This window comes from Electrophorus electricus, chromosome 1 (genome assembly GCF_041902795.1).
Source record: "Electrophorus electricus isolate QZ-2024a chromosome 1, ASM4190279v1, whole genome shotgun sequence".
NCBI lineage: Eukaryota > Metazoa > Chordata > Actinopteri > Gymnotiformes > Gymnotidae > Electrophorus > Electrophorus electricus.
The window spans coordinates 31,304,823-31,319,707 of NC_137497.1; the positions used below are offsets into that span (position 1 = coordinate 31,304,823).

Here is a 14,885-nt window from a genome sequence, read left to right on the forward strand (position 1 = left end):
GGATCATCACTCTGTTTATCGCTGCTCACACACCCGCAGTTAGGCAAATTCAGCCTGTGAGAGGAATTTCAATGTCCTCCCCCTGCCTTTTATTCCCACCATGTTTGGCAATCTGCGTGTGTGTGTGGGGGGGGGTGTAGAGAGAAATTGAGGGGGGGGGGGGGGGGGGCTACATTTTCATGAACATGTGCAAGCATGTGCTGCGCTGTGCTGCATGTGATGGGAAGTGGGAAAGAGGGAGCAGGAATACGGGAGCGCGGGAAGCAGCGCGGCCTCTCGGCAGTCCAGGAGAGACTCCTCCATTGTGAGGAGGTCTGCATGCTTATAGAGACGAATTGTGTTGTAATTAGTTGCAGCAGACTGATGTTGCCTTCTTCTTGCTTATCGTGTGTGGGTGTGTGTGTGGGTGGGTGTGTGCATGAGAAAGAGAGGGAAGGAGTTCTGAACCTGCCTGTGTCAGCTGCTTGGGTGACTCACCCCTGCCTGCTGTCAGAGTAAACGCAATCTGAAATAGATGTTCAGCTTATTGTCTGTCTGATATCAGCATTTACACCGCATCACATTAGATGCCTGGACAAATATGTAGCTCTCAGAAAATCGCTCCTGTCCTTACACCGACATCCAATCCATGGACTGTCTAACCATCTTGTTTAGAGTAGAAGGCATGTATCCACATGTATCTGCATGTATTTAGATGTCAGGGCACTTTGGTAACCTTGAGCGTGAGCTTCTTTGCATAATGAACTCTGCAATGTTGTTGTTGTTTTTGGTTTGTTTTTTTTTAAAGTACGACAAAGGTGTAAAGTTGGGGTCAGGAACAGGCATAGGTTTACTATGGAGAAGCTAGGGTGGGGTGGGGTGGGGGTATTGGAGTTCTCCCTCCTCTCCCCTCAGCTCCTCGCTGAGCAGATTGTGGACGAGCAACGGCCTCCAGAAGCAGTCAAACAGGGGCGCGTTGGGGTTTAACCCCCCCAAAATCTTCTACTCCTCTTGCCATCACAACGAAAGTGCAGTGTAATCGCCACACTGGCCTCGCACGCGGACATGTGCTCTCACCCGGACGCCTGCTCATAAAAGTGCGTGTTTGAGCAGAACCCGTGTTTGCCCCCCCCCCCCCCCCCCGGATACTGCCCCCACACCCGCTAGCCCCTCCCCCTCCTCCACAAGACTTCCTGCGCCACGACCTCTACTTGGGTGCCACGTTTGCCCGAGTCGGTACACACTTGAGCGGAATGCAGGCCCAGAGCGGAGAGGCCTCGTCATAGGAAGGGTGAGAGGGAGAGAAAAGGAGAAAGAGAGAGGAAAGAGGGAAAGAGGGAGGAAGACGCGGAGGGAAGAGAGAGAGAGAGAGAGAGAGAGAGAGAGAGTCAAAAAACCTCCACGTAACAATGCCAGAGAAAAATCAGAACATTTTCCAGCGAAAGATGGGCCATTTCCAAATCCTTGTGCCCTATCAGACAAATTAAAGTAAATCAAGCATGAAATGAAGCAGGAGAGCCTGGAGATAAGACTCCTTTAAGTCGTTTCCAGATTAGGATAGAGAGAGAGGTGCATCTGCTCCCTGGCAGCCAAGGAGGCTAGCTTCCCATTTCACAATAGCAGCCCGTGTATAGGATTACTTTTCCCTGTCAGTGACATGAGGGGAGCAAAAAGAGAAACACACACACACACACACACACACACACACACACACACACACACACACACGCGCGCCACGTTCAAGCTCATGCTCTCCGAACATGTCCTTAAACGCTTTGTCTCTTCCCCAACGTCTCCCCTCGTTTTCCTCTGGTAGCACGTCGGCGATAGCGCCCCGTAGGAACAGGAAGGTTATGGGCCATCAAGGCTGGGGGGAGGGGCCAGAGGGGAGGGGCTTTGTGCTTGCCAGAGGATGAAGGGAGCGGTAAGCCCTCTTAGCCTGACCCTTCACCCCGCAAAGACGTTTCCTCGACCCCTCCGTGCATCGGGGGCCGGCATGACCCATCGCGCCGCACGTATGCCGCCACTGTGATTTCGAATGAAGCGCGTCTGGACGCAAGGCACCTGTGCGGCCTCGACCCAGGGCCATTACTCTGCCGTGGGGGATTGTTTGCACTCACTCAAACCCTCCCCCCCCCCCCGCCCTGAGAACTCCTGCCCCACATCAGAAGCAGGCCAGCGATTAGGAGCCCTGACCTTGACCTTTCATAGGTTTAGATCCTCCGCCCTCCTCCAGTCATTTAAAAACTCCGTCCCGAAAGCCAGCTGACTTAACCCTGCCTTTTACGCTGTTCTTATCCCAACTGGATGAGAGGAGAGAGAGAGAGAGAGAGGGAGAGAGAGGGAGGGGAAGGAAAAAATCCTTAATCCATCTTATCTGTTGACTGTCAAACTGCTGGGGCTAAGACCTTGTCACAAAAGACAACTGGGTCAGGCAAGGCGGGCGAGGCCGTCGCAGGCAGGAGGGGAGTGGGAGAAGCTGTAATTGGCTGGAAGGGCAGTCTGGGGGAGGGGCTAATGACTCACTAGGGCTGGCCATATGAAAATGGCACCTGGAAACAGAGACATATGTGGGGCGAATCCTCTGATGGTCGTTGGCGCATTAAGAGTTGAGTGAGCGCTCATAAGTGTGAAGGGTTGTGCACCCTCCAGAATCACTCGGTTGCAGCGCATGCGGTGTGTTCGCTTGAGGTCCCGCCTGCCTCTCCGCAAAGACGCGCGGCCGGGATCAGACGGATATCGGCGCAAAATCAACGAGGCACGATCGTGCTGCTCCCCGTAAATATAGCCGCTATTACTCAGCTCGTGCTGACAGGCAAGAGGAATTATATCCCTCACAGGCGCTCGGAATTCGTTCCACCTCACAGGAAGGCAGAGTCGTCAGGCCGGGAACGGCCGCCTGTCCTCTAGATGACGCCGAAGATAGCCCCTCTTCCCCCGCACCGCCGTCTCCCGCTTCACGCGCCAGCACCCGGCGGCGCCACGTGGCGAGCGAGATGGATGCACCCGGGAGATCGCCATCGCGTCCGCCGCGCCTGACGGCGCCGGGGCCGTAGCGGAGCCCGGGGCCTCGGGCCGCTTCCGGACCCACCCGGTGGTAACCTCAGGATCGGCGCTGATGCGCCCGTGCCAAAGCGCGCAGATAAACGGCAGGCGGAGTGTTTTGTGGCGTTGGCGAGAAGGGTGGGCGGAGCAGCGAGCTGGAGACCGATTGCGTCTCCCGACAGCCAGGCTCGATGGTACGGACTTCCTCTGCTAGAAGGGGAATTTCAGTTCAGAGGAAGGCTCCAGTCAGAGGGGGGGGGGGGGTCTGATGGAGGAGGGGAGAGAGAGCTGTGTGTGTGTGTGTGTGTGTGTGTGTGTGTGTGTGTGAGCGCGCACGTGAGAGAGAGAGAGAGAGAGAGGTAAAAAGGTCCTCCTGTGTTTTAACACAAGTGTCTGAAGCAGAGATAATAGAGACTGTGGGATATAAATGATGCATTTGGTTCTCCCAGTCCCGATAATGGGGCTTTGCGGGGGGGGGGGGGGGGGGCGAGGAAGCGGGGGGAAAGTTCATCGCTCCCTTATCAAAGCGCTCTGACATTTCTCCTTCAGCTGTAAAATTTCATATCGCGTATCTCTTTTCGAGCTCAAGACCCCTTTTGTGGAACAGTACGACACATTCCGTCTCCACCCCCCGCCCACACGCTCTTGAGTCGGTATATTAATTTGTATCCCGTCTGACGCCGCCTAGAAGGGACAGTCCCAGGCCTCCGCTCCGGCCCGGAACGGCCTCCACACCACAGCAGGTTGCCCGCGCGTCTCGGAGCTGATTCCGAGACGCCCCGATTGGACCCGGCCTCGCTTTCATGCCTTCAGAAGACGCTCGGCATAAGCCGGCTGTTTGGACGGCTGTCGTTTTTGGCCTGAGAAAAGAGGAACTCTTGTTTTGCCGTCCTGCGGTACCATTTCAGTTTGGATCATTAACATTTCATTTTTGTTTGTTTGTTTGTTTTTTTTAAACGTCGCCTCGCAATTAAAAAAAAACAAAAAACATTTAGTTACTAACCGATCGGCAGTAACGTATTTCGATCTCATTTCATGTCCGTTTCTATTTTTGAAATGTGCACTTTGGAATAAAAATAGAATATTTATTTTGTCACATTTTTATTCAATTTAATATTACATTTAGATTTATTGTTTTTCTTGGACCATGGCAAAGCCATTCTGTTACGTCGTGCCGTATGTGCCTTGCAGATGTTTGAAAGCCCGTAGCAGTGCTCCTACTGGGGTTCCACGTCCCTCCCTCTCCCCTCAATCCCGCTGACCGCTCCAGCCAGGCTGGTCTCACGCAGTCTTTTCTTCTCCACGGGAATGTTTTAAATTAATTTGAATGGACCGAGCAGCACTGAAGGACTGAAACAATGATGATGAATAGTAATGAATAGAAGCCCCACCCCCACAGCCTTCAAATTACCCACTCATTATAGTTTATATAGCCTTGATCATGGCATTTATGAGAAATTGATCCCATAGTCAAGACACGGTCCCATCTATGATGGCCTTTTCTGGACTATCTCTGCTGTGGCCGGCGGCCACGTCGTACCCCGGCAACGAGGATGCGGGGTACGACGTCTCCCCTTTCCCGACCGTTCCGCCATTACCGGGACGACAGACACATGCCTGCACGTAGTGTCTTTCGGGGCTGCAATCGGGAGGAGGATCTCACCCCTCCACCCAACACCTCCCCCCCTTTCCCAACAAAAGGGACATTCATGCCCCTGCCAAGTATCTGCAGAGAGGAGCAGGCCCCAAGGAGGAGCGACAGATGATGATCTTATCAAGGGAGGAGAGGAAGGGTGGAGGAGAGCTCACTCTTTGGTCGCATCGTCGGCTGCACCTTGCCAGGATCGTGGCATTTCGGCACAGGGCGCCGACAGGCATGGCGAGGAGAACCCCGGAGCAGCTCAAATCCCAGCTCAGGGACCTCTTAGCCCGCGCCAACATTAAAATGGATCACAGTATAGTTTTTTATTAGATTCCAAAACTAAATGGATCATGTAGGCCTTGTATATCAGACCTAATATCTCTCATATGTCGCCATCGTTCGGAGTTCTCGGGTGTGAATGTGCCATTAGAAGTGTTGTGGTTGGAGTTGCGTTGTAGTTGTAGATTAGTTGTGTCCATGTTGATTACTCTGCTTGTAAAGCGTGCGCACGCACGCGCACACACACACACACACACACACACACACACACACACACACACACACACACACACACACAAGTTTTCTGCCAGATAAAGGTTGTAGACTCAAACGATGCCCGTATTCTGAACAAGGATATGGAGTTTATGGGTGCCATCTCCTATAGCCAATATGTGGGAAGGAACGTGCTCCCCTAAAAGGCCCCCAAACCGGGGCTTTACATGGTAGGCAGGTCGGAGCGGAGCGGGGCAGCTGCCCTACTCCCCATCCTCCTTTCACGGCCCCGTGAGCTTACGCCTCCTGACGGGCCGGAATAGAGGCGGCTGTCGGAGAGGATTCCGGCACTGGTTCCTGGCGTTCCCGAGTTGGGATCAGGACTGGATAACCTCCCGTATTTTTCTGTCTCGTTACCAAAAGAAGTGCGGCATCTGAATGCTGGTGGGGAAGGAGACGGTGGTGGTGCAGGGGGGTGGGGGTTCTTTTTTTTGGCAGCGGACGGGTTGATTATGCACCCCCGGGGGCGGTCCGTGACGCTGGGTCTCTCGGGCGTGTGAAGAACACGCAGCAGCTGGGATGCAGGCCCACAGACGACTGGCAGTCGATCACTATCCGACTTCAAACACCCCACTGCCACACGCGCAGCTTACACACACACACACACACACACACACACACACACACACACACGGCCAGTCACCAACTCCATCGTCATGGCACAGCTTCGCTGAAAGGACTTTGCTGAAAGTGTCAAGCGGAGGCTAAAGAGAAATGTGTATGCATGCAGGACGCAAGACCCTGTGTGTGTGTGTGTGTGTGTGTGTGTGTGTGTGTCTGTGTGTGTGTGCGCATGGCAAAAGGCCATGGGGTCTTATCGGAGTGGGAACAGGAAGCGTCAGGCGCTGGAGAGCGAGCCTGTCTCTGATGTGGCCCAGCTGTGCTCCACTGCTTAATTACATCCCTTTAATGAGCCTGCCCACCTTCTGACAGAGCAGTGGGGGCCGCGTCAGGCTTCAGAGGGACCCGCTCACCGCAAAATCTCCCACAGACCCCGGCGCGGCCTCGTTTCTCCGTCCCGATGTACAAGCGATCGTGGGGCCGTCTCGCGTTCAGGGCGCGCGGTGCCACTGGATTCCCCCCTGCTTCTGTTTGCAGTCCTACCAAAATCCACACCTGTGTGAGGGCTTATGGGTTAAAATCCAAACCTATGTGGGGGGATTATGGGTAACCCGCTCAGTGTCAACATAGTTATGCTTAGCTTTGGATCCTTTTTCATTTATTACATTTACATTTAGTAAAGGAGGAGTCTACCATCCATGACCCAAGATTTATAACCCAGTGAGATGCATTTTACATTAACTGGAATCCTGTTAATTTTACAGTAAAACATCCTGTACTCCATTCATTGTAAAGTCTATTTTTATGACAGACAGCGTTTGACATAGCCGTGCAACGTTACGTCCACTGACAGGTAGCCTGCGTTTACGGGTTTAGACATTTACCCGCTGGGAAAAAAGGCATCCACATTTGTTCCCTGACCTGCCGCGTGAGCCTTTACGGAGGTGGCCGTGATATTTAACAAACAAGTCACCTGACGGCGCTCCCTCGGCCGGCAGCGGTGTGACAGAGAAGCTCCACGCCAGCAGAGCAACAAGGCAGGGCGTCGCTGATACACGGCTGATATGTACAGAGGGAAAGAAGCACTTGAATAGGTCATTATAAAGTTCAGGCCTCATGTTGGTTCTTATACAAAGAGCATGTCAGGGGGACGTGAGCTTGGCAGCGCAGTGTTTTCTACAGATCTCAGAGGGAGGTACACTTTCTGAGCTCTAATGTGGCAAGGGTAGGCATGGGGGGGTGGGGACAGGATTTGACAGTAGGTGAATTTTGTTGCTATGCGGTTGTAGAGTCATTGGCGTATCTGGTGCTACAGTCTAGGGCTGGGCATTACATGCTCAAGGTCTCTGAAACGAGGGGCTGTGTGGTTGTAAGCTCCCCCTTATCCATCCGGGTCGCCCTCGGGGAGATGGAGAGGACGACCCTTGAGTTCCGAGTTCCACCCCTCCTTCGGTACTTCTGATCTCGAGGACTTCCGATCCGGAATTATGCGCTGGAGACGTGTGCCCCCCCCCCCCCCCCCCCAACACGCGCCAGCATGAGACAGAGGAGCTGGGAGCAGGCAGTTCGTTAGATTAGATTAATCACCGTCCTAAAAAAGTCCACTAAATCGGACTGATAAGATAGCGGCGTCCGGGGAGCTAGCCGCACCGCGCCGTGTCGCAGGACGGCTAATTAAGGCCGCATTCTGCCCGTCGCTAACAAGAGGCCTGGGCCCGTTCCCGGAAAAACTGAAATAGGCCCCCTCGCAGCAAGCCAGACAGCATATCGCGTCACAGCGAGGCTTTATTGTCGGCGGGGTGGGGGGTGGGGGCATTGCTTGGTCAGGAGCGACTAGCATCACGCCACTTGGACACAATCTGGCTGATGGAGAGCAGCTATGGGAACAGGTGCCCCATGGAGAAAACTGTCCCACACACCTACAGACTTACTCACATGACCAGAACTATCCAGCTTTACAAAAAAAAAAAACCCTACTGATCTCGGATCATCTGCCTCTTCTCATATAAATGTATCCGCATTAGAAGGCACAAAACTGATGTCAGATCAGTACAGAAGATGAACATGATAAACATGGTCCACCGTGAGCTAGTTAGAATAGTTTCTAGCAGCAACTGCATGGTGACAGGAAGTGACCCGGGCTCCTCCTTCTGTCCCGCAGGAGAACTGGACCTGCAGACCAAGGACGGCGAGCGGCGGATCCACAGCCGGCAGCAGCTTCCCGTCGGCACCACGTGGGGCCCGTTCGACGGCAAGATTGAGATGAGCACCAACGCCAGCGGCCTGGTACGTCCGCCTTCCGTTCCGGCACCGAACTCAGCCCTGGCACGAACCGTCCGCAATGTTCCGAGTTGTGGTTTCTCCACGCGAGCTCCTATAGAGATAAATATTTGTGGGGGTTGATCCTCGGGTGTGCTGATGACCGGAAGCCAGTTTTCCTCAAAGCCTTTTATTTTCAGTTCCTGCTTTGTAGACAGTTCCATGCACAAATACATTTGAGCTAGTTATGCCCGTTTTAATGAACAGAGTGAGAAAAGGTTGGGGGGAAAAAACCTCCCATGACATTCGAACACAAACTCATCACTCTGACTGTTCTGGAGTCAAATTGGCCTCCATCAAAAACCTTTGAAGTGCATCCATTTTAACCATTTAATCTGCATATTTTATGTCTAAATACTTTAATTGGTGGATTTTGAGTAGAGTCCAGAACACGATAGAATGGATTCATGATCTGTTGTATTGGATGGTATTCTTAGACCGCCTCTTTATCAATCAATCGGCCCCACATGTTTAAAGGGCAGTTGCTTTTAAAACTGTGAAAGAGGAGAGAGGGAGAGAGAGAGAGACAGAGACAGAGACAGAGAGACAGACAGACATGTTGACCTGGCTACTGTAGAAGAAAGAAGAGTCCATTAGGGTTTAACACCCCATTTGAAATGTGGATTAATTAAGAAACACTTATTAAAAATTGCAACGAATCTTATATTTATCCTGTTAAAAACATAAGGGAGAGTCCGGGTGGAGTTTGCACTCTGAGACGCTGTTCTTAGGGATTACTTAAGTACGTAACTTTATACATTATTAAATCATTTCCCCATAACATTTCAGAGCAGTTTCTTAATAGAAATCTGAAATAGCTTTTAATTTATTGTAATTTCAATGATTGTGACATTCTATTCAACACCAAAACTCTTTTTAGATTTTTGTTTATAGATTATTCAGACGTTTACAGTTAGGATTTAGTGTGCTTGAAGGTACAATCTGTGCTGAAATCTCTATATACACATTCCTGGCATTTAAATTGTATACAATTTTATATATTATATGAGGCTCTGGAAGTACGTTTTTAAAAACATGTTCAATCAGCATTATAAGTTTATGCTTTATAATGCATTATAGCATTATGTGAATAAATCAATTTATTGCTCTTTGTTATATAAGTGTTAGTATATGTCAGTACTGTATCAGTTGCCTTGGTGAGGTCTCAGGTGTGGCTGATAACCGAGAGATGAGATATTTGAACCATTCTGTCCAAAATGCGCCACTGCGTCTGTGGAGGGCTATTACCGCAGAAACAGAACCAGACGGTTTCACAGATCAGCTGATTGGTTCTTTCGTGTCAGTGGGAGAAATCACCATTTTTATGCCCCCCCCCCCCCCCCCCCCCCCCTTCCGAGGGATCCCTAAACCATTCGGAGGACTGCCTGCCCCACCTGACTTTGAAGCAGGTCGACCCCTCCTATATGCCTCAGACACGGGGAGAGAGGCCCGCCTGCAGGGGCGGGCCGATATCGGCTCGCCCCGGGGTGATCTTGGCCGTGCCGCGGAGCAGATCTGCGATTTTATTATTATGCGGGTGACGAGATGTGAACGATGACCCCACTATCTCTTTGCCCTAATGAGTTCTTTGAATAATCGTCGCGCGATCGCCCGTGTGCGCGGAGATGAGGAGGTCGCGGGTTCGGCGCGATCGGGCCAGACCCGGACTGGGGGTGATGGATGAGACTGCAGAGAGGTGGGGCTAGTGCCTGGTGCAGATTTGGGGGCAATGGTGTCATGGAATCGGGGCTAGAGAGACGGAGCGAGTGTGGCAATGCCAAATCTGGGCGTCCGCAGGCCTGAGACGTAACGACACCTGGCCAGCATGGAGGGCAGATCTCACAGCTGATAGGACAGTGTGATAGTGTGTGTACGTGTGGGGGGAGGTGGGTCTGTGTGTGTATGGGGGGGGTCTGTGTGTGTGTGTGCGGGGGTCTGTGTGTGTGTGTGTGTGGGGGTGTGTATGTTGGGGGGGTCTGGGGGTGTATGTGTTTGTTTGTGTGTGTATGTGGGGGGGGTCTGTGTGTGTGTATGGGGGGGAGGTGGGTCTCTGTGTGGGAGTCGGGGTCTGTGTGTGTGTTTGTTTGTGTGTGTGTGTGTATTTGGGGGGGTCTCTGTGTGTGTGTGTGTGTGTGTGTGTGTGTGTGTGTGTGTGTGTGTGTTTACACAAAACACAATGCAGCCTGGACGCCATCCACCATGCCATTAAATGACTCACCGGAATAATGTATGACTCTGTGAGTCATCTCTCACAAAAGTTCCAGTTATTGATTAAACATTGAAGTGCTTGCCTGAAAGATGTCGGGATAGTGAATCATTCGGACTGTGACGTTGTTCCATACAATATTGGCCCTTCAGGAAACAAGCAGCATTGCTGCTGTTCTGCTCAGCCCTGTGCGTTCAAATTAAGGTTTTGCATTAAAGGGGCGAAAAAAAGAGCTTCATTCTTCAAATAAGAATTTGCGCACTTTCATCTACTTCTGGGCAGGTCGTGGAGCGTTTGATTGGGAGGAGGAGCAGCGCGTGTAGGGAGAGAAACCGAGAAACAAGGACTATAGGCTGAAAATTGAATCAGGCAGCTTGGTGAAGGAGGTTTGTGGTGTTTTGCATGTTCAGCACGCTGTAAGTCCCTGGGCAGTGCTGATGTTCACGCCCCTGGTCTTGCTGAGGTGTCTTCTTTCTCCCTGCCTGCGTAGGTGTGTGTGATTAGGGCTGGCTGAGCTGAATGCTTCCATCTTTCTCTGTCTCTCTCTCTCTCTCTCTCTCTCTCTCTCTCTCTCTCCCACTCTTTCTGTCACTCTGTCCTCATCTCCCTCTTCTCTTCCCACTCCCTGTCTCTCCGTCTCTCTCTCTCTCTTTTTCTTTCTCTCTCTCTCTCTCTCTCTCTCTCTCTCTCTTTCTTTTCTCTCTTCACAGATCAATCAGGTCATTAGAGCTCAATTACCCAGCAGGTCCTTTCCAGGTGAGCTATGAGCTCGCCCCCCCGCCCATCCCCATCCCCACCCCCCACCCCCAACACGTGCAAACACAAACACACCACCGAAATTGACGCAAATTAATGAAAACACGCCGACACAAATGTGTGCCAAGCAGCGGCCCGCCTGCCAGTCTAGGTCAGGGTTATTGAGTAGCAGGTGTCTCCGTGGCGATAATTACGGGGCCCAGACCCGGCCCTTGGGGCCCTCGCGGGTGCCCTACGGCATCGGGTTGCCCGTCCGCCCGCATCCCACTTTAAGAACCCATAATTGATTCGGAAGCCGACTAATAACGGAGCCCAGACTCTGCCAGGGGAGTGGCTGGAGGTCAGGGGGCAGCACCCGTTGCTGAACGGCGGCTAACGAACGGGCGTAGCACTGGATAAACACCTACAGAGGCTATAGACGTCCAGCTAGAGGCAAGGGCACCCGTCCTGAGCCAGCTCAGTCCAAGTAGGCGTGTGGGCTCTCTGTCCGGCTCTGCGCTCTTTCCATGACGCCTGCGCCCTGTCCAGGAGGCGTGTCCTACGTCCAGGAGATGTGCACCTTGTCCGTGACACGTGCCCTCTGTCCAGGAGGTGTGCCCTGCGTCCAGGAGATGTGCACTCTGTCCAGGAGGCATGTCCTCTGTCCAGAAGGTTCGTCCTACGTCCAGGAGGTGTGGCTTGTAGAACCTTGAAGAGCTGGACTGTACGGTCCAGAGTGTGCTGCGCCTTCTCTGAGCCATTAATGAGACCGACAGAGCATCAGCCTGTAGCCAGTCACAGTGGCGGTGGCTGTGGAGCACATAACCAGTGCAGAATGACAAGATAGTGTCTTCCTTTGCAGAGAGAGAGAGAGAGGGTGAACTGGAGGCTTTTATTCTGTAATTTGGCAGGAGGTTAGGTGCAAGAGGGTCCAACACAGGCAAAGCACAGGAGGAATTCTTCAAGCCGTCACTCCTCTGTTTATCCCCTCCCTCTCTCCTCCCCTCTTCCTCCACATAGGCTTGCTGTTCACAGCCCCAAACCCGAGCAGGCGGCGGCGGACCGCGGCTCGTTTTTATTTCCTCTTTCCCGTGCCCAAATTATATTTTTCTTCTTGTCATTACTTCATTAATCAAGAGCTCGAACTTCTGAAAAATGTTTTGTTTTGGCGGCTGCAATCTGTTCTTGTGGGATGCGCGGGGATGTGCGCGTGTGATACCGAGTGTATGTTTGTGAGGGAGAGTTCGCGTGTGTGTGTGTGTGTGTGTGTTGTTAATCTGTGCCCGTGGCAGGTTTCCCCTCCGAAACGCAGCGCTAAGCAGCGGTATCGCACGCCCATTGTTGTAGCCTCTGTCATAGCAAGGAGAGCCTGATGCAGGCCTGGGCTGGCCTGATAAGGAAAGAGGATTCAGCGTGGCTGGAACCCAGAATCAGTGGGACTTGAGAGTGGAGTATGGTTGGAGCGCACACACACACACGCGCGCACACACACACACACGCACACACACACACACACACACACATACACGCACGCACACACACACACGCGCACACACACACACACACATGCACGCGCACGCACGCCCCGAAAAAGGCATGCACGCGCGCGCACACACACACACACACACACACACACACGCACGCACACACATGCACGCGCACGCACGCCCCGAAAAAGGCATGCACGCGCACACACACACAAACATTATTCTCATGTGCACACATGCATAACCAATTATATACAGTTACATCTAATTATATATGCAAGTGGTATTTATATAATCGTAACCGAGGGAGTACTGACGTAGAGACGCGCAGCGCACTTGAGCACAGCTGGGCAAACCGCTCTTCTTTTACAACGTTCTCACATATTTCCGTCGGCTTACTTTATTTTTATCCGAGTGGAAATCTTCCCCGTCAGAGGCTGGTAATGTGGTCTAGTATCAGGCAATAACAGGATTTTAATTCCATGTTGGACACACAAATGATTTTGGCATCCAGAGTGTGGCTTTATCTAATGAAATAATAGGCCCAAATTTTAGGCGGAGAACCAATTTGTGATTGCATGCACCAATTACGTTGTTGGGTTTTGCCCAGCCGTCAGACGCGGGGGGAGGGGGGCCGTCTCTAATGATCTGCTGCTCCTGGACCTCGGCTTTGCAGTTTGCTTTTGGCGCAAACTCATTTACAATTAAGCAAAAGAATTCGGCGGCAGATAAATAAATGGCGCTTGGTGTGGCGTCGATTTCGGATCAGAAGGCGGCGGCGTGTGGCGCCACCCGGAACCACAAACACAGAGGCCATGTTCCTCGAGACGGGCTTCTCTCTCATCTCTTTCTCCTCAAAGAAACCCTGACAACCCAGAGGGTGGAGAAGCGTAGATTAGCAGGGGTGGGCGACCCCGCCGAGGAAGGGGTGTTGTGATACGTAGGTGTCGGGGGTTCTTTTTTTCTTCGTTTTTCCCTCTAAAGACTCTCCCCCGCGGCTCTTGGCCAGACAGCGTTCGTCATGCGGGCCTCTTTTGGGGGCCACAGATGAGCAATGCTGGGATCCTGCGTGCCGTGCGAACGTGGCCCTTGTCGTACCCCTGCTCGTCGGACGGCGGGCGGAGCGGCAGGTTCAAAGCTTCGCGACGCTCGGCCGGAGAACGCTGCTCCCAGACACAGAGTGGCAAAAATTGGGCCATAATACGATAGCGTCTCATTTTGGAAAGAGGGGGGCAGCGTGCCAGATAGTGATGTTTATTCGCTACTCGCTGTGTTTTATTCATCTCCATTCGGTTTCTTTCGCTCGCTTTTCAGGGCCTGATATTTGGCAAGATCTCATCTCCCGTAGTCCCCGCTCCTCCCTCTTTGTGTGTTTACAGTCAGCCAGAAGTGTTTCTCGAGAGCGAAAAATGAGAAACAGCAAGGTGGTTTTTGTTTGTTTACGAGCCGGAACCTGAAGCTCATGAGATCATTGAATCATGTTAAGAGCTGATTTATCTGGACAGCACGAACAGAACGGGATAGTGCTGTTGGCACGGACAGTTTGGGCTGATCTCAGGTCAGGGAAGAGCTGGGAACACGGGGAGCTCCCAGGAACAGTACCGTCCCATTTGCATAAAAAGTTCAGGCTGGTCTCAGATCAGGGAAGAACTGGGAACGTGAGGAGCTGTTTGCATGGATAGTTTCGGTTGGTCTCGGCTCAGGGAGAAGCCAGTAAGGGAAAGTTCTCTGAAGGAAAATGGTCTGGGAACAGGACAGAGGTGTTTTGAAACCTATCCCAGATCAAGAGTTGGCAAGACGTCTCTCTACCACAATTCCGTTGTGTCCGGCGGAGGTAGCGAGGGGTCCTGGAGACTGACAGGAACATGGGATCCGAGCCGTGCCAACGACATGCCAGCATGTGCTGCATCCTTCAGGATTCCCAAAGTACAGCGTTTCTCGTTATTTTTGCCTATAAAACAACATAATAGTCTGTCATCAATTCCCTGCGAGAACTTTGAGTCACGAGCCCGTTTAAGATCGCGCCTCCGTAACACAGAAGAAGCCACATCCGTTACGAAATCGATCGTTAAAAAAAAAAAAAAAGAAAACCAAACTGCACGTCAGCGCTATCTCCACAATGCCATTCGCCTTCGGTGGAGATGGCCCCGGTTACGGCGCGCCCTCTGTCTTCTCCCTGGCCTGCGCGCAAGGCTCCAGCCAAAGGTGCGGCAGTACACTAGTAAACTCCACGGCAAACAGAGCCGAGTGGGATGGAGAGGGCCATGAGCTACGCCAGCTGCTTCTCCATCTGTCGCCGCCAAGGCTCTCCGCATGGGACGCCCAGGCAACTTCCCTGGAAAGCAGTCGGGGAAATAAT

General features: G+C 52.3%; 1 protein-coding gene across 2 annotated transcripts in view; it reads left to right on the forward strand.

The window, feature by feature from the left end:
- zfpm2a (zinc finger protein, FOG family member 2a) overlaps nt 1-14,885 on the forward strand; it is a 108,974-nt gene that overhangs the window by 46,182 nt on the left and 47,907 nt on the right. For both annotated transcript variants that reach the window (XM_027009469.3, XM_027009470.3), the window contains one exon: nt 7,941-8,065. In XM_027009469.3, coding sequence (XP_026865270.3) covers nt 7,941-8,065 — 125 coding nt within the window. The remainder of the gene's footprint in view (nt 1-7,940; nt 8,066-14,885) is intronic.